Source organism: Nannospalax galili, unplaced genomic scaffold (assembly GCF_000622305.1).
Source record: "Nannospalax galili isolate Female #2095 unplaced genomic scaffold, S.galili_v1.0 scaffold2127, whole genome shotgun sequence".
Taxonomy (NCBI): domain Eukaryota; kingdom Metazoa; phylum Chordata; class Mammalia; order Rodentia; family Spalacidae; genus Nannospalax; species Nannospalax galili.
Window position 1 is genome coordinate 519,724 of NW_008356163.1, and position 26,356 is coordinate 546,079.

The window sequence follows — 26,356 nt, forward strand, 5'->3', positions numbered from 1 at the left end:
AAGCTCTGCACTGAGATTTGTAAAGAAAATAGTAATTTATTATATTTGTTAACCCATCACTCTACATTGCTTTCTTATAATAGCTCTATTAGTTGAAGACAACAATAAATATAGTGAATACCACTGCTTAAATTATATCAAAGTATAAATAAAAGAATGGTAGGTTATTGGAAACAGTTTGGAGTCCACATATTATATTCCAACTATCCTCTCACACATAGACTTTAATTTAGCATCTAGATACTATTTGAATCATAATACGTGCTGTTTCTATTATATACAGTGGATGAAGATTAAAGAGAGGGAAAATTAAAAATTTTTTACAAAGGATATCCCTATATAGATAACAATTTCATTAACTGTAACTACTCCTCAAATTAGGAAGCTGAAAATGCATTGTTTGGAATGATTTTAAATCATCTGATCTATAACTTACAGTCCTGTGTTAATGGCCGTGGGTATCTGTTCTTGAAATTTTAGAGAATTATTATTCAACATACAGCACTCTAATCTCTCCAAGATTACCCAGTTCAATATTTGTCATGTACTGCCCTCATCTTTCTAAAGCATGTCTATTTTCCTGCTAAGGAATGACTGAAAGTAAATATTATCACTCAAGTCAATAGTACCAACGACTGAATAAAGGAGTCAATTTTACAGATGAGTTTCTATGTTTTGACTCCTTCCTTCAAACTTGATGCTAAAATATGTATACAAAAGAGTAACAAAGAGGATATATAGTTGCGTGTGGATGCGATGTAGTCTGCTTCAGTGCACTTCTATACAGAAAAGGAATTTAGTAGTTTGGTGAGATGGCTAAGTGGGTAAAGGCATGTGCAACCAAGCCTCATTACCTGAGTTCAGTCACAGGAACTCACATGGTAGAAGAGAGACTTGATGTCCTCAGACTTATACAAGCTCCCATGGCAAGCATGCAGACACACACACACACATACACACACACACACACACACACCACCACACCACATCACACTAATCAGATTTGAAATGCAATGTTTTAAAAAGACCTTTATCAAAATAATTTAGAATGCCTTTCTCGGATACCATACTCTGTCTCTCCAGCTCTATGAATTGTTTCCATTGTTATGTAACCCACTCTTCAGCACAGTAAGATTACTTATATGTGTGTTTGTATATGTGTGTATATGTGTGTATAGCCATAATAATAATTTTCTAGAAAAAACTGACAGCTATGTCACATATGTAAAGGCAACATTTGATTCAAAGGGACAAAAACTTATAGGCACAGCCCTTTTAACTGGCCTATTATTTAAATTTGAAATTTTATTTAACTAGTACTCACTGATAAACATCTTCATTAGTGCTCATGTAGATAAGATAAAATTAAACCTTAGATAACCATTATGATTCACCAACACAATAGCTAACCTGAAACATTCAAAAAACAAATATTTTTGATCATGTGGATTAACCAGCAACCTTGATGTTAGACCATGGATCAGTGTTACTTTTGTAAAACTGTGTGACAATCTCTACCTCATCTACCATTATATACAAACATCTCATGATTTTTAAGTTTCCTTCCTAGATTTGTATAGAAGACAATTGAATGAAATACATCAAAACCTGTATGAAATATTCACTGTTGATTGTTTTTAAAACATTTAATTGAAAATCTGTCCAGTTTTATTAGTTTTTATTTCAAGAGTTTGCAATCTGTAGGGATTCACTTTTATAGTATAGATGTAATCTAGACTAATGTCTTTTACTTAACTTTTCAAACTCAGAGGACCCTATGTCTTGTAATTGGGCATGTCTTTGGAAACCTTCATTTGGTACTCCATTTAAAACGAAAATGAACCACTGTGGTTTTGCTTGATAACTAACATATAGAAGCTCTGAAAGACAGTACACCCATCTTTGTTGTACACTGTGAAGATAAGACAAGACTCTTGACCTTGGGTGATTGAGCTATTCTAGAACTAATAAAGGTGGATTCTAACTTGTACTTCCCCAATTGAAGTGCAGAAACAATCATGAATAAAATTATGGGTGGGGCCTGACTCAAGGAAACAGTCCCAGGGACAGAGTTCCAGCAATATAGTTCCAGGAGAAAGGGAATTCCAAGAGATAACTAGGGGAGCTAGTGTTCTCTGTGTTTGGGCCTACTCTTAAACACTAAATTTAAGCCGGGCGTGGTGGTGCACGCCTTTAATCCCTGCACTTGGGAGGCAGAGGCAGGCAGATCTTTGTGAGTTCGAGGCCAGCCTGGTCTACATAGTAAGTTCCAGGACAGCTGGGGCTACAGGGAGACCCAGTCCCAAAAAGACAAAAAAAAAAAAAAAAAAAAAAAAAAAAAAAACAACTAAATTTAAAAGTCAGGCTTCGTTTTCAGGTGATTGTTCTGTTAGCACAACACCACAACACCACAATAAATTTTCTTAAAGAATCAAGTAACGTATTTTAGGGTTTTTCAGGCAAAACCATATCACAGTCATTAAGAATAGGCCTTGTGTCATGAAGACAGGCTGGGATAATGTACTAGTAACATGATACTTTGAGATCCATTAATTCATGGGTTTGTTGTGCTGACATTTGTCCTATATTAGATAAACATTATGGTGATAAGCTTTTACATTGGAATTTTACACAGAAATGGTAATGAACAAAGGTTACAATGGCAGGAAGAAAAAAAAAACAGCAGGAAGAAATCTTACAAACATAATGAGGGGTGAAAAGGATCACAATAAAAACAAATGTAAAAGTCATACTGTTTTACTAATGTGCACCTAAAATATCATAAACATTTGGCTGGGGAGGTAGCTCAGTCTAAGAAGGGCTTGCTGCACAAGCATGAGGAACTGAGTTAGTTATGTAAAATCCATGGAAGGAAGATGTGTGCAGTGGCACATGCTTGTAATTGCAATGATAGGGAACACAGACAGCAGATCTTTAGGGTCTCATGACCTGCTTCTCCATCTGCTTGGTGAGGTCCTGGCCAGAAAGAGGCACCATTTTGACAATCTAAGTTATTGCCACTGATAAACACCACCCAAGGTGGACTCCTAGCCATTGTATGAACAAATATGCACACATATGCACACCTACATAAATTATATGAACTCATCTAGCATATCAGTTGTTTAATTTAGGATAGATGCAGATTGCTGAAGGGGATGTCAAGGATCCAAGAAAGTATGAAGAGACATGTGCCCAGGAAGAAGTCATTATCTAGCTGTGTTCCCTTCTAGTCACATGACATTCTTTCCTAACTTGATAAGTTTAGGACACCTTAAATCTAACTGGTTAGAGGTTACGCGAAATAGAAGAACTTATTTATTTCAGCTGACAATTGAGTATTCTTATAACCTACTTAATAAAAGTTTTTTTTTTTTTTGAGCGTGGGTAGTTTTTATTTACAGCCATAATATTCTATTTCTTTTTTTTTAACTTTCACAAAATCTTTATTGAGAATTCATACATGCATATAAGGTGTTTTGATCAAATCCATGCCCACTCCCTCCCATCCAACATTTTCCCCTCTGAAGAGGTCACCCTAAAACATTTTATGGATTAGATACAAGCTCCCAAATACTTTTGACATTTTTTGCCTTTGGAACAGAGCATGTTGCTAATAGACCCAAGGACATTATGACTTTTAGCCCAGAAGTTGGTTACATTTGGGGGGGGCCTTTTTACCCTAGCTGCCTAGCCAATTCCTATCTCCTATTCTTATTATGTCACCCTCTGAAAGGGTTACCCAAATTGTCAATAGGGAATAGGGATGCAGACTACTCTGGCTTCTTCCATGCTGAATGGGGACACAGGGTGAGGAAATTGTAGTACGCCTTCAGTGGGTCTATCTAAAATACTCCCAAATTGCATAATTTTTGTCTCTAAGGGGAAAAGAAAGTCCTTGAATCATGAATAGGAGATGTGAAGGAGAAGTAAAGACAAGAGTAATTAGCATTATAAGTTCTAGACAGGGAACTAGAAAAAAAAATCAGAACAGGCCAATTTTTAAATGTTCACGAGAGTCCATTGGAGTTTCTTGACACAACCTTCTATTAATTAAATTAAATTTAAATTGTATTGCAAGAACATTTTGTATCTTTGACAAATATTCTTATACTAATAGTCAATAAAACCTCTGATAAAACTTTTTACACTTTTAAAATATGTAAATTGACAAGAATTCAATTTATCAAATTTTACTTGACTAGTGAAAGCTCTGTGAACTAGAGAGCATTTTGAATGACGACAGTTTCAGAGACCCCCAGACAGCTATGTAAAAAGGCAGTATTCACAGAGAGAAAAAGTTAGAGACAAACAGAGATAGATGCAATTGGCTAAATAAGGTGTTCAACTCATTTGAGTTCATAAAATGATGTAATTTCTTATATGGTATTATACTTAGAAGCCTCGCTTGATTTAAATATTGCACAGTGGTTTTTTTTAGAAATAACAAAACTTTAAATGTGTTAATAGCACATTAATATTTATAATTTTGTGTCTTGAGTATTTAAAAAATAGAATTAAAATGTTTGTTAAAAGGTAAATCATATTTGGTGTCTGTGTTCAACATGATGTATATTAAAGCTCTTTTGCTTTCATGCTTGTTGGCAAACTTTTGACAAAATTATCTGCCCAGACACTTTGAACTCACCAATCCTCTCTATCTGTTTCTGAATGTGAATTTGGATTATATGCCTTAGTGTGATCATGTTGCGTTTGCTTTCTAAGACTGGTTAATATGATTCATTTAATTTTTCCCCATATTCTTTCATGTTACCATGAAATATAAGATTTTATTTTCCTTTTTCAAGACAAATAGTGTTACATTATGTATGTGTTATATTTTCTTTAACAATTTAGTTGTAAAAGGATATTTAGATTTATAAAATATCCTCAGCATTATGATTTACATTGACATAAACATGACAGTGCAGGTATATTGTCAACCTGATGATTGTAATTCATTGGGACACATAACTAGTGGTGCAATTGCTAAAACATGTCATTCTTATTTTCAAAATTTTGATGAACCCCCATATATTTTCTATATAATGGCTGTACTAATTTATATTTCTACCTGAGGTTCTCATAAATGTCATTTCCTCCAAATCCTCCCAACAATATCTAATATTTTCTTACTTTTATATTCAAAGTGTTGTTATTAATATATATGTATTTGTGATGAGGACAACTTTGTAGATTTGGTTCGTTTTCTTCTCCTACCTTCCCATAGAAGATGGGACAGCCATCTTGCTGGCCCCATTCATCTTTTTATTTTTGTGTTTTTGAAACAGAGTATACCTCTAGCCCCTGCTGGACTGGAAACTTCCATGTAGATCAGGCTGGCCTCCATCTCACAGTGATCCACCTGCTTCTGCCTTTGGAGTCCAGGGATTAAAGTCAAGCACTACAAAAACCAGATTCTAATTCATCTTTTTATACTGGTCAGTTTGAAAGGAAATAAGTGGCAGCACAATCTATTTCAGTTTGCTTTTGTGACAAAAATGCTGAGAATTTTTCACATACCTATCAGCTATTTTAATCTGTTAATGAGTATCTCATTTTTCCACATATTTTCACTAGATTATTTTCTTGCTGTTGAATTATTTGAAGTCTATTTGCACCCAACTTGACACTGTGAAATGTTTATAGCTCTAAATTCAAGAGAAGTTTTTCCATATCTCTGGAGGATGCTTCTTCTACTGTCAGTGAGAACCAAGTTGAAAGTACAGGTCTCACTCAGCCAAGATATCATTGTCAACAGATCAGTACTGCTTACTGGAGCCTGTCATGCAGATTGCTTTTTTCTTCAATGTTATTACTGGAAGAATCCTGCTCCTTTAAAGAAAAGGGAAGGAGATCACTGTTTTCACCATCAGCAAAGGATTGAAAGCATTGAGTGCTTCTAGAAATAACCCCTTAGCTGAAGTCTTAATCAGTCTTATCAACTAGAAATGGCAATTTGAATCCTGATTCCTCAGTTTCCCTTAATATTTGCCATTGCACATTAGTGACATACCCTTCCTTCCACCTTGTCTTAGTGTTCAGATAATTCATCATGATGCCTGGATTATGGTATGCATACCTTTGCAGATGTCCCTGTCGTCATGTAACTGATATTCACATGTTGCATGGAGAGGTCTTGCTGATCTTTAGTGTGTTTGTCAAAATGATCCAGAGAGGTAGCCTGAATAATGTCATGTAATATTCTTCATTTGATCAGATATAAAACTGCCATCAGTTATTCATTGGTATGCCATAATACAATATAGTCTAGATAAAATCACTTATGTAAGACTCAAATTTTATTGTGTTTATATTTGTAGATGGGTTTAGCTATCACCAACCTGTGGTTGGAAGGCCACATGTGCCCCAGGATATCTATGGATGCAGCCCAAAGAAAAACCATTAACCTGAAACATGGCTTTGGGTTATGTGTGTTTGTGCTTGAGTACATGCTTGTATATATGTGTGTATGTGTGTGTGTGTGTGTGTGTGTGTGTGTGTGTGTGTGTGATGTATGCATGTTGTTCCTGTGAGTGTGTATGCCCAATCACTTACAGAAACTGGAGAAGAATGTCAAGAGTCTTGCCATACCTATCACTCTCCTTCCTAGTCCCTTCAGATAGGGTCTTTCGCTGAAACTGGATATAGGTTTGCCACCAGCAAACTATAGTCATCCTCTTGTCTATGCCCCCAAAACCCTCAATATTGGGGTTACAGGTATACATGCAGCCATGCCTGGCTTTTAATGTGTGCGATATTATTACAATTCAGGTTCTCATGCTTGTATAGTAATCCTTGTTACACAATGACCCACTTTCCCAACTGAGTATTACAACTGTTATTTTTACATTTTTTTTGGAGCTGCAGGAATTTCTAGTACGAACTTTGTGTATGAACATATTTGTTGAAATAGCAAAAGTTTAGACATACCTAATAGATGTTAAATTGAATGAATATACCATCAAATCATTTGGATACTGATAAAAAGTAGTTAGAAAGGGATTATTAGCTTTCTTCTTAATAATAGTTTTGGAGGAATTCTTCAGATTCACAGTAGGGTAATTTTGCTCTGGTATTTATTGATGTGATAAGTATGGAATTTGCTGAAACTCAGACATACAGCAAAAATATCTGCTACTTGATTCACTCATTTAACAACTCCTTCCACACACATTGGTATTAAATTACTACTGGTAGATCTGTAATACAAAACCAGGAAATGTCAGGGTGATGTCCTAAATATTATTTAACAACAACAACAAAAATCTTCCTGTGTCTTTCTGTCATATATATCAACAGATTACATTTTATTCATACATTTCACACCGAATATATGACTCACATTAGCAATTTTATTTATAATAAAATACTTTATTTTTCAGGCATAGATCATGGAATGAAGGTATATGAATTTTCACGTTATATTCTAAGCAAACTATATTTCAAGCTACTATTGAAAAATAACAACAATCTTTTATAAGCAGGAAGACATTAACATTTCAAAGGAATGAAGAGACTTGATCTTTTTCTTTATCTGTGTGAAAAGCACTTCAAGCATTTATGCGTAAAGTCAAAGGACTATTTTTTAAGTAATAATTTTCTCAGTGCTGTAATCACATCCTTGTTCCTAAGACTGTATATCATGGGATTGAACATGGGGGTCACAATGGTGTAAAAAAGAGAGAGCAATTTGTCAATTCCTGGCGAATGAGTGGACTTTGGCCTTAAGTAAGTAATAGTCGCAGATCCAAAAAACAAAAACACCACCACCAGGTGGGAAGAGCACGTGGAGAAGGCTTTAGCCCGTCCTGTGGCTGTTGGCAACTTCAGAATGGTGACAATGATTCTGCTATAGGAGGCAAGTATCAGCATAAAAGGGAAGGCAACAAAGAGCATAGCCACTACATAGACAGACAGCTCATGCACTGAAGTGTCCCCACAGGCCAGCTTCAGGATGGGAGGTAAATCACAGAAAAAATGACTTATTCTATTAGAATTGCAAAAATGCAGAGAAAATATCTGACAGGTTTGTCCTATCTGGACTGGGATGCCACTGAACCAGGAACCTGCTGCCAGCTGAGAACATTTTGTTGGGTTCATGACCAGAGGATAATGCAGAGGGTTGCAGATGGCCACATAGCGGTCATAGGACATCACAGCCAGGAGGAAACACTCAGTGGCTCCCAGCATTAAGAAGAAGCACATTTGTGTGGCACAAGACAGAACGGAAATTCTTCTGTCTTGAGTCCAAAGGTTGAACAAAATCCTAGGGAGAGTGACTGACACATAACAGATTTCCAGCAAAGAAAAATTTGCAAGAAAAAAATACATGGGTTTATGTAATGCAGGGTCAAGCCTGGTTATTAATATTATGAGGCAATTTCCAATCAAGATAATCAAGTACATTATGGAGAATATTACAAATAAAAACCCTTGAAGGCTTGGAAGGTCAGAGAATCCCAGGAGGACGAACTGCATCACTGTGGAAACATTGTCTTCTGCCTTGATCTTTTCATGTTGCATCTGGGAGATGATTTTACCACAAGTATAAGTTAATAACCAGGGCATCGGTTTTGCTTTGTCATGTATAAACTAATGATAACACACCTCCAAAATTCCATTTTCCTTCAAGAACTATTATATTCCTGTATCCTCCGAAATGTTAGTGAAGTTATTATTTTTTTCTAATACTAAGTATCTTTTGTGTTTTCTGATGATGAGCCAAGCCACTTTAATTTTCTCCTCAAACTTCAAAACAGCAATTCAAGATTATGTTCAAATAAATAATGATTGTGTTCTTGCAGTTGAAATTTCTCTATGTACCCATTATTTTTGTTTTCTATGAATGTTAATTCAAGAATAGTTTTAAAACAATTAAATATTCTTAAGGCCATATAAAGTCATTTGGGCAGAAGATATTTAATATTTGAAACTGATTTCTGTTTTTATATCAATAATTTATACCATTTTATTTTGAAATGAGTGATTAAGAGGCCACCAAGTAGCATGGCATGATATTTATTATTATTAAATTGTATTCATTGTAAAGTCTTCCTAAATAGAAGACATGAATCCTTTTCACATTTTAATGATGATATGGTATTTACATAGGACAGGATGAAGTAAAGAACTTTAAGGTGGCCTTCCTATCCACAGAAACCAAGAGTCAGAAGTAGTCTCATCAGCATTTATGATGAAGAAAGCAAATCTCAGTAAATCATGCATCTCTCTATCCTGAGTAGATATGGATTACATAAAACAGCACCAACTTAGAATGCTCATGGCCTTGGTCATTGCTCTTATCTTGATGAGCTCAACTGTTCCACTGTCTATTGCTTTACAAGTATTTGTGTGGGTTCATTCATGAGTAAATTTTTATATTCTTATTTATTTTCATTGGTCTGTATTGACTCTAGATTACAGTATATCTTATTTTATCTTTCCAAGTTTTACAGCAAAATAAATAATGAATAAATGTAAAGGACTGATAATAATGGAAGGCATTAGTTGGAAGGTTTAGTGGGAGGTGCTAGGAACAGGGAGCAGGTGTGAATGGCATCATGTACATCACATGAAGTTCTGAATTCAAGAAAAAAATATAAATATATAGAAACCTTGAAAGTAACCATTAAGGAACACATCATACTCTCCTCCCTTTTACCCTAAAACTAATATTTTGCTCTACTCTCTATATGCCTTATCTTTACATCTCCCTATCTTTACTGACCCATTTAATATCTTTGGATCATATACATTGTAATTTTTCCCTCTTGTAGAAACATTTCACTATATGATTCTTTTCAATATGTGTTCACTAATTTCCACATTAAATATTATTTATTTAAAGACATAAAGGCAAACTCGTTGCAAAGAGGAGTCTGACTTCCAGTCAGGTTTCAAGAGGTGTATTTGTGGCTATTGCTCTTGATATTACATTCAAAATACGGATGCAGACTCAGAAGGAACAACAGTCTGTGACAGGCTTGGTAGACCTAAGCATTTTGTGATGATCCACTGTTAAAAAGAATTTCTTTTCTGTCTGCAATACTCTATTTTCAATAACAAAATGCTACTCAATTTTTTCTTAAGTTATGGAATTTTATTAGCGATAATTTAATATGATAATGTAAAAATCTTGCAACTGAAACAATAAAATGTATAGGAATTGTTCTATTAGGTGAAATATGACATTAGCAAACTACTATATTAAGGAGATTAAACTGTGCCACAAAGTTATTTTTTCCTCACAAAAATATACACAATATTAAAAGTGTTTATTGACCTATTGAATACAGTCCTGAACTCATTATGTGTACAATGTTAAAAATACTTTTAATAGGCCAGGCATGGTGGCGCATGACTTTAATCCCAGCACTTAGGAGGCAGAGGCAGGAGGATGTTTGTGAGTTGGTGGCCAGCCTGGTTTACATAGTGAGTTCCAGGACAGCTGGGGCTACAAGGAGCCCATCCCTCCCCCCCAAAAAAAACCTTTCATTTAAATTATTTTATTGAAGACCTGTTAAACATTATGTATAATACATTTGGTACATTTGGATGACTAAATGTTGCTCTCAAATGCTGTCATTCCCTAAAAGATTGAATAAATGAAAATAAATAAATAAATAAGTAGATGCATTGATTCTTTTCATTTATGTAATATTTGTTATTGTTATTTTGGACATTTTGCCCATTCTAACCACTTTTACCTATTATTTACCATGTTCTATATAAGTCAATAAATTTCTAAATCGAATCTAAAAAGATTCCAAAACTACTGAAAAAGAAAAGCTGCCTTAAACAAAGTTTTGCTTGCCCTGTACCTATAGGAATTTTTTTTTTTTTTTTTCAATTTTCTGTTTTGGGGTGGGAAATCTCAAATTTTTGTTAGTAAAAAATCAGCAACTTAATTCACATTTTTGAACTTCATTTTTAATAGTACATCTAAATAAGCTGATATTGAAAAAATACTAACCTATCCCACTGTACTTACCATCTCTTTGATTTTTTTCTGCAGTGCTGAGATCTAGTCTGGGATTCTGACTGTTAGGCAGAATTCTGTCACTGAACTGAGCTTTGGCTGCTGGATTGTAAGGCCAATCATTTCAAAACTGCATCTTAGAAATCTTTAACATTTTTGCAATTGTTTCTTACTTGGAAACCTTTTGAATATTCTACTTATAGTTAAAAAGAAAACAGCAAACATTTGGAGAGTATAGGTACGTCTGTTTTTATTCAGATGATTTATGCTCATTTAACCTTTATCTATCTTGTATTCACTTTGAAACAATTATTTTCTTTGGTATAGTTAGCATGATCTTCATTAAAGCATTTAACATTACAATGTACGCAGTGCTCATACTTATATGAAAAAGAACTGAAGCCAGTAATAAAACTTGAAATGGGTGCGTGGATTCAGAAGGGTTGTTCTCATGGCAGAAATCATCAAAAACAATATAAAAATATGCTAATATGTATCTAATATTTTCATAGACACTAATCATTGGTTTTAATTTTTAACCAACTGGCAGAAATTATTTTGAAGAGAACAGGAGGTACAAATTGGGTAAGCAGTTTAGCATAAAATGACCCAAAAAGAAAAGTGATTAGTTTATTTCTTGGCCAAGACCTGGACTGGCAGTATACTTGCCTGAGGCCAGAGATTACAGAGCTAAAGATAAGCCAAAGATATCTATGGATCCACCATAGCCAGACTCTGAGGACGCTAGGAAGGGGGTTGGGGGAACAGGATCTGGTTATTGTTTCCTTGTCTCTCTTCACTAAAAGAGTACAGGGTTCCTGGAAACCACACTGAGGACTTGAAAGGAAATTAAAGGGACTCAGTCCTTTGGACTGGGAACTGAACTGGCCAACTCTTCTATTCCTCCCCTCTTCATTTCACTAAAGCCTTATTAACTCCAGAGTAAGGAGGCTCAATAGTATCTTGCTCACAGGGACCCTTCCTGCTGTGTGGGATTTCTGCCTTCTCTCTACTAAGTTCCCTATAATAAAATACTTCTTTCCTTGAATTCACAGAACAAGAATTTGAAATCCCCTGACTCAAAGAAGTTTTAGTGGCCATTGAGTTTCAGGGGCCCTAGCCTTTCAAGTTAAGCACAAATGATCTGACTCTCAAAGACACCCAGAAATTACACTATCAATTTGAAACTAGTTGGTTTCAGACCTGTTTTAATGAAGGTCATTCATCATTTGATTGGCTTTGTAATGTAGTTGGTTTCTTATGAGCTATGAGGTCCAGATCTAATACAAGTAAAATAGTTTAATACATGTCAAACATGTGTGTGTGTGTGTGTGTGTGTGTGTGTGTGTGTGTGTATGGCTTGATAAAAAAGAAATAAAAATTGGATAAAACATGGTAATGACTTGCTACAGCTAACATACAGGTGATGCTGATATTGGTGACATTACTTTTCAGTATATTAGCTTTTCTATTAAAATGTTTTACATTTTATTCTCATTTAATCTAATAAATAACATTTCAGAATAATATAAATACAATTTGAAACACTTTCTAAAATAAAAAATACAAATTATAAATTTTCTGTACAATTTATCCTAATGTTCATACCAAAGCTATATATACAAATTTGATAATTGTCAAAATGATTCATAATTATCTGTTTAGAGTTAACTATAATTCTTAACTTTATTTATTGGAAAAAGATAGTAGCAAACAAGTCTTACTTTCAAGCTCAATAGTTTACTTCATCAGAAACAGAAGCCAAACACCTTCTAACACACATTCTATTGTCAAAATTCACAGTGCTATTTATTAGGAAATGCTCTCTACCCTAGGGATAAATTCCTTCCCCAGGTCACTTTCTAATGGAAGGAAAACATTTTCTTTTCTTCCCACACTAGAAGCTTAGCATAACACAGTTAGTTAAATGGAAAAAAAAAAAAATGAGTAATCTTGTCCTTTTGTGTATTTTGAAATGATGCCCCTACTCCTCTATAGTTTGTAATCAAGGCAGAATCATGGGAGACAGGAAGCCTGTAAACATAACAATATGGACAGACCCCAGGTAGCTCCTCCCACCCTTAGGCTAAGCCTCAATCAGCCTGATTCAAGATCCCTGTCCCCCATTACTGCTCCTGCTCCATTCCTTCCACCATTGTTCTCATTCACTGCTCCCCAACCCCAACTTCCTTTTTGCAAATTGGCCCACCAAGCCTCTGCTTTATGCATATTGATTTAGGCCCATTCCCTTCAAAGTCTTGATGAGTCAAAGAAAACCATTATCAGTGTTGGTTAACAGAGCTCCACTCCCAGTTCCCCCACCCTCACAAACAGGAGATAAGTAATGGGACAGTAGTGGAGACTGATGACTGCTACAACAGCCTATCATCCCTCAAACACATCCACATAGATGGGGAGAGAGGACATGTGTCCAGTCAACAAAAAAAAGGGAGAGAAGGGATCATTTGAGGGCCTTGGTTTCTAAAGTAATATTATAAGTACTCTCCCAAGAGCTAGGGGAATCACAAATTAAAGGTCAAGTTTAGGGTAGCAACCAAGTCAAATTTCAAGGTCATCTCCTTGCAGGATCTGGCCATTTTTTTTTGCTTACTTTGGATCGATGCCATGATGTGTTTTCCAGGTTACTGCTGCAGATGGTGAGGGCTGGTTCCACACGAGGTCAAGAAGATCACCATCATGTGTCCTGGTAGTCCAAAAGGGACAGTCCTAAACTTGTTACTCTGTGAATGGGTTACTGTCAATGGATGCACACTGGCCATATTCCTTGAAGGATAAAAGCCTTAGTCAGTTTGCCTGACTGAATCACCCATGTCTACCCTACAAAGTCAACCACCTTGAAAAACAAGGTCTGGGTAGGATCCAGTTTTCAATTACATTATACCACTGAATCTTCATAATGTGCTTGGTCTCCTACCATAAGCATCAAATACACTTTGAGGGTGACCTGGCCACTCTACTTAAAATTCAGGTCTTGTTTTTGTGGCTATTAAGAAATACAAACATTGAAAACGCACAGTTTGGCAGCTACATTTTCAGTAAAATGAAGGACTAAGATAATTTCTTGTGATATGCCTACAATGGATCCTGATAATCATATCATTAGTCATTATATATGCACATAAAATGCATGTGTGAGATAGCTGCTGTTACAGCAAATACATGCTTTTATAAGAAGTTCTCTCCTCTTCATTAATTTTACTGTATTTTTATCTCCTTTGGAAAATATCTTTGTTATAAGCAACTTGTCAATATTTTTCTTTGAAAAAGTACTTGCCAATATTCCAAGAATTCTTTCTCTTTCCTAGTTTTTATTTTATGTTTACATTTTAACAGTATCTGTTATATTAAATAATATGATTTATCAAATCTGTTTGTGTGCATTTGTGCATTATGCTTAAAATATATAAACACTTAAAAAACTACAAACACAAAAATGAGGGCTCATCAATCCTTGGGCATGTATGTAGATCAGGAATAAAAAACTTATTATCATGTGTGAGGGCCTTGGTAGGATTCTCAACATTAAAATAAACCAAAAATTCTTGACACTTGGAGCTCTATCTCTGAGACTCCCTCATACTGTGTGTTCTTCACATTCAGATTTCCTTGGGTCACAGAAATACTGTCTCATCCTGAATCTGCATGTGGCAGAGTGAGTCAATTCCAACTTCTCATCTATCAACTCAGCCTGGATTTCTGGGACCCTTCCCTGGCTCAGACTTGTGCTGGGCTGGATCACTCAGACCACCATGTACCTATACCCTGCCACTTGAATACTGTTCATCCTGGCTTAACTAAGGAAGCTTGTTTGTACAGAAGGATACTATTACAAAATTCCTAACTGATCAAACAGAAAGTGTCTGTGAGATTGCAGTCACCGCCAGCAGCGGCCGTTCTCATGGGTGCCACTCCTTCGTTCTCATGGGCATTGAGGATGCTCCTCCGCTCGCCCTGGACTGAGGCCGCTCTTCTGCCTGCCCTCTGCTGAGGCTGCTCTTCTGCTTGCCTGGTGCTGAGGCAGCTCTTTTGCTTGCCCTGTGCTGCCTCCTGTCATAGCTGCTTCTGCCCGGTCCTGGACCCCAGGGCTGGTGAGGAGACTGTGTCAGTGGAGCTGCATTCAGACACAGGAGAACAGATTCTGTGACACAAGTCTGCTTTATTGCAGGAAGGCACAAGCTTATATAGGGATAGTGGTCCAATCACAGTACAGCAAGTAGGATACCTTATTAGCATCATCCTAAGTAGGATAACAGACTTAACGTTCTATCACAGAATAGAGGGTAGGATGCCTCATTAGCATACTGGGCTTCAGACAGAACCTGGATTACTGGAAACCACGTGACCCTGACAGTTGCACTATCACCCTAGGCTCAAGCCTGTCTCTCACATGAGATGACCAGACCTAAGTGACACATCTGTAATGAAACCTGTATACCTAAGGTTCACAGAACATAGTGGAACAAGGGGTAGAGAGATGCATCTCTCACCCCCCCCAGTGAAGCTTCCTCATGCAACAGAGAATGAGTAATACAGAAAACCAAAACTGGCCAATGTGTAGAGAATAAAAGACTACAGAGTGTGTGTCTAGGAACAGGACAATTTTAATCCTCTGCCACCTAGGGCTCAGGGATCAATGCAGAAGAGGAGCCAAAAAATTTGTAAGAGCCGGGGTGGGGGTAATATGTGTGAATGACTACAGAAAATACTTTTATTAAAATGGTTGGAGAAAAATTCCCAAACCTATGGAAAGAGATACTTATCAAGGTACAAGAGGCATAAACAACACCACATAGCAGGACCAGAAAAAATAAAAATTACCCATGTTGTGTAATAGTCAACACTAAATGTACAGAACAAAGAAAAGATGCTATAAACTGTATGAGAGAAAGATAAAGTCACATGTAAAAGCAGGTCAATCAGAATAACAGCTGACTTTTCAATGGACATTTTGAAATACATAAGAGCATGGACCAATGTCATACAAATCATGAAAGAACACAGATGTGAGCCCAGATTACTGCACCCGGGAAACCTATCAGTTGTAATTGAAGGAGAAAGAAAATCTTTCCATGATAAAAACAGACTTAGAAATTTACATCCACAAAACCGACTCTATAGGGAATATTGGATGGAATACTTTGATCAGAAGAGAAAATTAAACACTCACAAAGTCACAAAGAATAAAGAATAGACAAAAAAAAAATAGATCAAAGAAAACAGCACTACAACACCAACCTAATAAGAATTAATAAACATTGGTCAGTAATGACCACCAAAATGACCTCCATATTAATGGTCTCAATTCTCCAGGAAAAGATAGCCTGATTAGAATAGTACACAGTATCCATTGATCTACTGTCTCCAAGAAACATAACTCACCAACAATGACTGACACCACCTTAGGGTAAAATGATGGGAAAGATATTCTAAGAAGATGGAACCAATAAACAAGCAGGTATGACTATTCCAGCATCTGACAGAATAGACTTCAAACTAAACCTGTCTGAAGGGACAGGGATGCTTACTTCACTCTCAGTAAAGGAAATATCCACCCACTAGAAATTGCAATCCTAAACATATATGCACCTTATATAGGGGCATCCAAATATGTAAAAGTCTTTATATGTCAATCATCTCACATTGACTTGAACAAGGTGAGAGTGGATGGCTTCAGTAGCCCTCTGTCACTAATAGATAGGTCAACAAGACCAAAAACTAAACAGAGAAATCATGGAATTAAATGACACCAATAATCAAATGGACTTTACAGACATCTACAGACCATTTCATTCAAACACCAAAGAATATACCTTCGTCTCAGGAGTCCATAGCTCTTCCTCCAAAATTGACCACACATTAGGATACAAAGCAAGTCTCCACAAATTACAAACACTGAAAAATCATCTTGTATCTTATCCATCCACAAAGGAATAAAGCTAAATATCAGCAACAATAAAATTTGGGATAAAACACAAATTCATGGAAGCTAAATATCATTCTATGGAACCTAAATAGTATCCTATGGCTTGAAATTTATATCAAGTGAGAAATCATGAAGGAAATTTTAATAATACCAGAATTGAATAAAAATGAAAAAACTTTAGGACACAACCTTCAGTGCTAAGAGGAAACTTTATAGTATTAAGGCCTACATTAGAAAATTATAAAAATCAAATGTAAATTTTAAAGATGTACCTTAATGCCCTGGAAAAAACAAGAACAAGCAATAACTAAAAAGAGTACATGCAAAGACATAAATAAAATCAAATTGAAATTAATGAAATGTAAATGAAGGAAATTATATAAAGAATAAATGAAATGAAGAACGCTTTCTTTAAAAATATTAACAAGATTGACAAACTTTTATACAAATTAACCTGAAGACTGAGAGATCACAAATAAAGAAATTCAGAGATGAAAAGGGAGACCTTTTGACAGACACAGAGCAAATTCAGAGAATTTTAAGGACGTACTTTAAAAATATTTTTTTCAGGGGCTGGAGAGATGGCTCAGCAGTTAACAGCACTGACTGTTCCTGCAGAGGACCCAGGTTCAATTCCCACCACCCACATGGCAACTACAAACCGTCCTTAACTCCACTTCCAGGGGACTCTGAAGCCCTCTTCTGACCTCTGTGCCATTGTACCACAGGGTGTGCTCAGATACATGCAGACAATACACTCATATACATAAAATAAAAATAATAAATAAAACATATATTTTAAAAATATATGTTTCAAAAGGCATAGCAAATTTGAATGAAAGGGAAAACTTTCTAGATATGTACAACCTACCAAAATTAAACTGAAGTTATGCAAATAATATAAACTGATCCTTAACAATCAACGAAATAGATAAATTAAAAATTGCTCAACTATAAAGAACCCAGGTCCAGAAGGATGCACTGCCAAATTCTACTAAAACTTCACAGAACTAATGTCAACACCTCAAATTATTCTGTAAAATAGAAAATGAATGAACAGTCCTAAATTCCTTTTGTGAAGTCAGTATTACTCTAATACCAAAACCAAGCAAAGACCACACCCCCACAAAAAAGGAAATTGTAGATGTCTCTCTAATGAACATAGATGCAAACATTCTTAAAGAAATAATCTCAAACTGAATGCAAGAACACATCAAAGAGATTATCCACCATGATAAGGTAGTTTAATTCCAGTGATGTAGGGATGCTTCAAAATATGTCAACCAATAAAGGTAATCCACCCCATAAACAAACCCAGTGATAGAAACCCTTGATTATTTCAACAAATGCAGAAAAGTCCTTTGATAAAATCCAAAACTCATGGACGATAAAATACCTAAAGAACTGAGGCATAAAGTGGATATAAGTCAGCATAATAAAGGCAATATTCACAAGTCCAGAGCCAACATCAACTAAATGTAGAAAAACTGAAAGCAATTCCCTTTAAATCAAGAACAATACAAGAATGTCGACTCCATTTCTGTTCAATATAGTACTTGAAATCTTAACTAGAGCAGTAAGACAAACAAAAGAGATAAAAGGGATAAAAACTGAAAAGGAAGAACTCAAAGTATCTTTATCTGAAGAAGGTATGAGTCTATATATAAAAATTCCTAAAGATTCCATTAGAAAAGTTAGAGATGAAAAACACATGAAGCAAAGTAGCAAAATATGAAATCAACACCATCAAATCGGTAATGTTCCTATATACCAACAACGAACATTCTGAGAAAGAAACCTAGGAAGCAATCTCAGTCTTGATAGCCTCCATTGAAGAAAGGAAGTAAAGAACTGCCACAACAAAAAACTTTGAGGCACTGAAGGGAAAGTTTGTAGGAGATGCCTGAAGACTGAAAGAGCTCTGAGGCACATGGGTCAGTGAGGTTCATATTGTAAAAACGGTATCCCACCAAAAGAAATCTACAAATTCAGTGCAATATCTATGAAAATCCCAACAGAGTCCATCTCAGAAATTGAAAACAATCATTTCAAGTTTCATATGGAAAAATATACACACATAAACCTAGGAAAGCAATATAATCTTGGTCAATAAAGGACCTGCTGATGGCCTTACCATCCCTTATATCAAATTATATTACAGAGTTATAGTATAAAAACAGTATGTGCTGGCTTACAAAACAAAAGAAAATGACCAGTGAAATATAATTGAGGACCCTGATTTACATCCACACACTTATAGCCACCTGATATTTTAAAAAGGAGCCAAAAATGCACAGGAGAAAAGACAGTATGTTCAACAAATGGTGTTGGTGAAACTGGATAAGGATGTGTAGAAGAATGAAATTAGATTCCTTTGTGTCACCATGCATAAAACTCAATGCTAGGCCTGACGTGGTGGTGTAGGCCTTTAATCCCAGCACTTCGGGAGGCAGAGGCAGGCTGATCTCTCTGAGTTCAAGGCCAGCCTGGTCTACATAGTGAGTTCCAGGACTGCTGGGGCTACAGGGAGACCCTGCCTCAAAAAGACCAACAAGAACAAAAACAAACAAACAAACAAAAACAAAAACCCTCAAGTCCAAATGGATCAAGGACCTCAACATAATACCTGATTCAGTTAGAGGAGAAAGTAGGGAAAATATTGGCACTTATAGGCACAGTAAAGGACTGTCTGAACAGGACTACTATAGCACAGGCTGTAGGTACAACAACTGATAAATAGTACCACATGAAACAAAAATTTCCTCACATCAAAGAATACCATTATTCTAGGGAAGAAAGAACCTACAGACTGGGAAAAATCTAGATACTAACCTGTGACAAGGGATTAGTATCTAGAAAATACAGAGAATTAAAAAAAAACTAAGTATTAATAAAACAAGCCAATTAAAAGGGGGGCAAGGAGCCAAACAGGGAGCTCTCTAAAGATGAAAAACAAATGGATAAATAATTTAAAAAATGTTTAACATCTTTAATTATTAGGGAAATGCATATTAAGACATCTTTGAGATTTCATCCACTTCTCAGAATGGCAAACATCCCCATACCCCAAAGAATGCTGGCAGAGATGTAGAGAAAGCACAACTCTTTTTTTTAAAAAAAATTTTATATTTTTTGAGTTTTTGTAAATAAATATATATATATATTACATCTTAATAAAATTATGGCATCCCCCTCCACAGCGTCCCATAGCTCCCACACCATATTTCAGATATTTTGTCATATATGTTAAGTCCTATCCTCTCAAACATTGGTATCCAGATGTCCTTTGGTACAAATTCAACAACTGGCATCTATTCAGTTTATCTAAGTCATTCCCTTACAAAAATGTACTCTTCCTAACCCCACAGTTACCATTTGCCAATAGTTTCTTGCCTAGGGTTGGGGCCTGCTGCCCCTTATCCACTGTTGGAAACAGGGAAAACTGGTACAGTCACTATGAAAGTCAGTGTGGCGATTTCTCAATAAACTCAAAATTGATTTAGCATGTGACCCAGCCATACCACTCTCCACCATCCTACAGAAATACCTGTCTATCCACGTTCATTATTGTTCTTTCCAAAATAGCTAGAAATTTGAAATAACTTGGATATCCATCAACTGATGAATGGATAAGGAAGGTATAGTTAGATGGTAGATGGCTGAGAGATGATAGATGATAGATAGATGATAGATAGATAGATGATAGATAGATAGATAGATGATAGACACATAGAGATTAGATTAATATTATTAAGCTCTTATAAATTAAAATAAGAAAATCACAGGTAAATGGGTAGAACTGGAAACAATCATCCTGAGTGAGGTAAACTAGACTCAAAAAAGGTCACAAGTTCTTTATCACAGCTGGGGCTAGCTTTGAAATCTTAGATATGCATGTTTCAATTTGAAAATTGAGAGAGGTTTAGAAACTAATAAATAGCCATGGATGTGTGTGGGAGGTGTACTGGGAAGAGTGGTGGAATCCAGTGACGTGAAGGGGGAAGTTGAACAGTGGAGTAGGAAGGATTAAATGGTTGGGGATGGGAGGACAGGGCCGAGAAAGGAGTATGGGTAAGGATAAGTAACTCTAAAAGCCTATAGAGAAAGCCACATTGCAACCTATTAGTATAGAAGCTTCTTAATGTGTATTCATATAAATCATAAAAAGAGATTAAAAGTAGTTAGCATATAACAGGGGACATTGCCCTTTCTACACATCATAGGCTAATGAAAAACAAAACAAAATAATCCCCTCAGTGTCAGGAATGGATTCCCTCTCTAGAAGCTGTTCACCAGGGGTACCATGGACACTCAAACAATAGTGGCCATTGTCTTTGCTCTTGGTTATGCACTAGAACTTCACAGCAATACCATATTGTTGAAGACACTACATACATGAATGGTAGAGCAAGAGAAGAGAAAGCTTCTGGAAACAGCATCCCTACTGGCTAGCTTTCATAGTGCTGGAAGGTGCTATTTTTTTCTATTAAAAGGAAAATGTCATCATCAAACTTAGCAGCTGTGGATCCTATGAAATACAATAACAACTGGTCTGGTAAGATATGCCCACTAGCACAATAGTGACACAAATATTATGGGAGTAACCAATCACTTTTTAATTAAATATAACACCTGTCAAATATCTTTAGGCTAGACATATTACAGGTCATAGGTGAGAACCTAGCACTAATTTTCTACTAGATAGTTATCATATTAAAGTGACTCTTAATGACATGTTTTTTAAAAGATATTTTATTTATTATTTTTATTTTATGTATATGAGTGTATTTTCTGCATGTACGTGAGTGCACCTGTTTGGTGCAATGTCCACAGAGGTCAGAAGAGGCTGTCAGATACCTGGAACTGAAATTGCAGGTGATCGTTAGCTACCATATGGGTACTGGAAATCATACCCTGTTATTTACGAAAGTGGCCAGTGCTCATAATAACTGAACTGTCTCTCCAGCCCCATGACATATTTTTTTGTGCCTGTAGATTAATACATCTCTCAACAGAGAAGTTTCCTTATTCAGCAGATGGTGATTAACACAGAAACTCACAACTGCTCAAGAAGCATAAATCAAGAAGCTGGAGCTTATCTGTGAATAGGAAATCTATATCAAAATTCTTCCTCCCAAAGCTCAGGGATCAATTCAGAAGAGGTAGAGGAAAAATTGTAAAAGTCGGAGGACACAGATGACCACAACGAAAAAGAGTTTTCCAGACAGCTGGTCATTTACTCATACGAACACACAGTAAGGTGCCAGCATTCACAAGCCTCGTGCAACATTAAAGCAGAAAAAAAATCCCACCATAGTCAAGAGGAAGTGTAAGAAACCCCATCCCCACCTAAGGAAATTGTGTCAAAAGATGTCTGATGGAAGGGACAGAGACAGTATCATTCAAGCATGGGACTATTAATAGGTTAAACAGACTCTAGTGGATGGACTGACATTTGGGGACACAAATTAGACTCTATAGGCCTTATTATCTGTATAATATAATACATTAAATTGCTGGGGTCAGTCAGGGTAGTTGTGGATAAAGGAGAGGATCTATATACCATCAAATTATATTGTTTGAAAATCAAAAAAAAAACAACAGTCAAAAAATAAATTTAAAAAATAAAAGAAAATTTTGGGATCTTAAGATTTAAATTTTTTGACAGTCTGTTAGAATAAATTAAGTATATGCGTTAAGTGTATGTGGGTTTTTTTTTGTTTTTTTGGGGGGGTTGTTTTTGTTATGTGTTTGTTGATTTTGAGAAAAGGCCTGCCTCTCTATAGCTCCAGGTGGTCTGGAATTTGCTATATAGACCAGTCTATCATCTAGCTCACAGAGATAGTCTTGCTTCTTGCTCTGAAGTGCTGAGATAAAAGGTGTATGCTACCACATTTGACTTCAATGTGTGTTTTTGTGTATGTCTTTTATTTAATATTCATTGTGTATGTTCTTTAAAATATTCTGTTGCTAAGTTACCACTATTGTATAAGAAAGACTTAAATGATTTATGGTAATATAAAAGACTGTCATTTTTATAATGTATGCTTCAGAAAACATATACAAACTGGATGACTGGTTATTTGATAGTACAAAGAACTGTCTCTCAACATTTACAAATAAAACTTATTTGGAAATAATTACCATGTGCAAACAGATAACACACAGGATTAAAGGTATCTCTGTCAATTTTATTATAGACACATACAAAATAAGATCTGCAAATATGTAACTTTATACTTAACTAAATGATTTACATAAAGATTTTCTCATTGATGTTAAGACATACTTAGGTTACTACATTATTTACCATGAGGCCAAACAAGGAAGTCTCAGTATTGAAATAAGAAAACACTTTGTTCTGCCACAAGGAGTCATACTGTGTTTAAAATATGTAATGATCGTTGATCCCAAAATAACACCAGACCTACAAGACAAGAGGAGCAGGTTGAGTTGGCTTTAGCCTGACTTGTGTCTGATGGCATTTTCAGGAATGTTGAGATGATTTTACTATAGGAGAAACTTCGTAGCAGAAACAGAATCATGGTGAACAACACAGCACCTGAGACCATCATTCATTACAGAGCTGTCCCCACAGGCCAGCTGAAGTATTGGGGGATGTCATAGAAGTGGTTGATTTTGTTGGAAGCACAAAATGACAGAGAGAAGATGTGCTAAAACTAACCGACCTAAAGAAGGATTCCATTGAACCAGAACACAGCCATTAGCAAAATGCACAGATTGTGGTTTGTGACCATAGGAAAGCACAGAGGGCAGATGTAGCCACATAGTGAACATAGATTATCATAGCCAGGAGAACGCACTCTGTGGCACCAAGCATAAGGCAGCTAAAAAGGCTCACTGCAAACGTTGGTGCACCACAACCAAGGCACTATTTTCTAAGTACCAGTTTTCTCAGGGCGGCAATGACCTCTTTGTTTCTAAGGCTGTATATCATAGGATTGAACATGGGTGTCACGATGGTGTATAACAGAAAGAGCAGTCTGTCAATTCCTGGAGAATGAGTGGACTTCGGCCTCAAGTAAGTAATAGTAGCAGATCCAAAAAATAAAAACACCACCAGCAGGTGGGACGAGCAGGTGGAGAAGGCTTTAGCCCGTCCTGTGGCTGTCGGCAATCTCAGAATGGTGGCAATTATTCTGCTATAAGATGCGAGTATCAACAAAAAAGGGATTGCAGCAAACAGGACAGCCACTAGGAAGACACACAGCTCGTTAACAGAAGTGTCCCCACAGGCCAGCTTCAGAATAGGGGGTAAGTCACAGAAGAAGTGATCTATGTGGTTATAATTACAAAAATGCAGAGAAAATATCTGACAGGTTTGTCCTATCTGAACCGGGATGCCGCCGAGCCAGGAACCTGTTGCCAGCTGAAAGCGCTTTGTTGGGTTCATGACCAGAGGATAGTGCAGAGGGGTGCAGATGGCCACATAGCGGTCATAGGACATCACAGCCAGGAGGAAACATTCAGTGGCTCCCAGAATTAGGAAAAAGCACATTTGAGTAGCACAAGTCAGAATAGAAATTCTTCGATCCTGAGTACAAATGTTGACCAGAATCCTAGGGACAGTGACAGATACATAACAGATCTCCAGAAAAGAAAAATTTGCAAGGAAAAAATACATGGGCTTCTGTAACGCAGGGTCAAGCCTGGTTATTAATATTATGAGGAAATTTCCAGTTAATATAATAAAGTACATTGTGGAGAACATCACAAATAGAAACCCTTGGAGTTCCGGAAGGTCAGAGAATCCCAAGAGGACGAACTGGGTCACTGTGGAAACGTTGTCTTTGTCCTTGATCTCTTCATGCTTCATCTAGGGAGTGTTTTAGCCAAAAGCACCAATCACTTTATTGCCCTTACGTTTCCTTTTCTCACACATATGCTACATATAACATTCACCTAAGTCCCTCGGTTCTCTAGAAAAAAATAACATATGTCCCTCAAGTTCCCTGAAAATTGCTGAACTGCATTTCTTGCTACTATGTGAACACAGTAGGAGTTGTCACTGTTTTTTCCTGTTGTTTCTACTGTTTGTATATTTTTTGGTTTCTGATTCCGTGGCATGACACTTCAGATCTTCTTGTCACTACTCAAAATCGCAGTTTGAGCCAATGTTAATTAAACAAGCATTCTAATTGTGCAGCTGTGCTTTTTTTCTCTCTGCTCAATATTTTGTTTTTGCTTTTGTGATTATAAACTTAATATTAACATTTACATATGAGTAAATATTAAAATACCTCAAGATAATATATAATACACTATGAAATAAAAAAAAATCAGGAATGTTATCCAGAGTTTAAAAATCTGTGTACCACTAAAATAGGAACACATCATAAAGAAAGTTGAGGTCTTTTTATCCAAGAAGGTCATCACAAGTTGTAGCCCCTGTATCTATAGTGGTGAAAGTGAGTCTATGGCAGAGCAGGCATCTCCTCATTCTGAACATGTATGGTGTAAATGCAGTGTCGATCATAGTTCATGTTGTGCTTTTCCTAAGCCATTCTAATTCTCCCGACCTTACCTTGCTGAGCTCATTTGATTTCTCTGTGATGCGTTGCATCCATTCGTGTGGATTCATACGTGAGCATGCTAGCATGTTCTTATTCATTTTAAGGCTCTATCTCAAGCTCTATGATTTATGTTTATAACTGATTTTTGTCATATATAAATTTTCAAATTTTTAGTATAAAAATTTCACAGCATGTAGAAATCATGAGGATATTTCATAAACAGCAGATATGTACAGCCGAAACTTGTATGCTAAAATGAACATTTCAGCTTTCACTCTCTTCCTTATCTTCCCACACACCCATCCCTCTGCACACCAACAGACATATTTAGTCTCCTTTATTGTAGATATATTTTTCTCTATAATTTGGTTTACTGGGTAGGTATGCAGAAATTATTATAATCATCGACTGTAGCAGAAATAGCCTATTTGTATTAATGTTAGGTATTTCCACATTAAGTGTTATTCATTTAAAGACTTCAGAAAACTACAAAGAGGCTTTCTGTGATGCTTTGATAGTGTTTTGTGTAGCTGTTGTTCAAGATTTCTCTCTCAAAACGTAGATGCAAACTGGAAAGGTGTAGAAGTTTCTGCCTAAACTGGCCTTCTTAGCGACCTTTTGTTAATAGTAAGAATGTTAGATGATTATTTCTTTTTCAATCCCCAGTATTTTACATTAAATTTCAAAGTATTAATGGAACATATTTATCTAAAGTTTAGAATTTTCTTAATAAAAATTTAGTCTGAGATTCTGAAATTGCTTTACCTGAAACTCAGAAATTAATAGTACAATTAATAAAAGGTGAGAGAGCTAAAGTATAATTAAAAGCCTAAATCAATAGCACAGGTTTATATTTTCTTCATTACACTACAAAGTAAATTTAACCACCTTTATTCA

General features: G+C 36.0%; 2 protein-coding genes across 3 annotated transcripts; both read right to left on the bottom strand.

Annotated features, from left to right (window-relative positions):
• Positions 1 to 7,581: 7,581 nt before the first annotated feature.
• On the bottom strand, positions 7,582 to 11,104 carry LOC103750932 (olfactory receptor 10AG1-like). 2 transcript variants are annotated; one of them, XM_017803493.1, is made up of 2 exons: positions 11,071 to 11,104; positions 7,582 to 8,498 (listed from the first exon to the last, which is right to left on the bottom strand). In XM_017803493.1, exons 1-2 carry the CDS (start codon positions 11,102 to 11,104, stop codon positions 7,582 to 7,584), a joined length of 951 nt encoding a protein of 316 aa, XP_017658982.1. The 2 variants fall into 2 exon arrangements, with proteins under 2 accessions (XP_017658982.1, XP_008852436.1); XM_008854214.1 differs by lacking the exon at positions 11,071 to 11,104 and having other exon boundaries at positions 7,582 to 8,526.
• A 12,713-nt stretch (positions 11,105 to 23,817) lies between these two features.
• LOC103750933 (olfactory receptor 10AG1-like) lies at positions 23,818 to 24,762 on the bottom strand. Its single transcript, XM_008854215.1, has one exon. It carries the CDS (start codon positions 24,760 to 24,762, stop codon positions 23,818 to 23,820), a length of 945 nt encoding a protein of 314 aa, XP_008852437.1.
• Between the last annotated feature and the right edge of the window lie 1,594 nt (positions 24,763 to 26,356).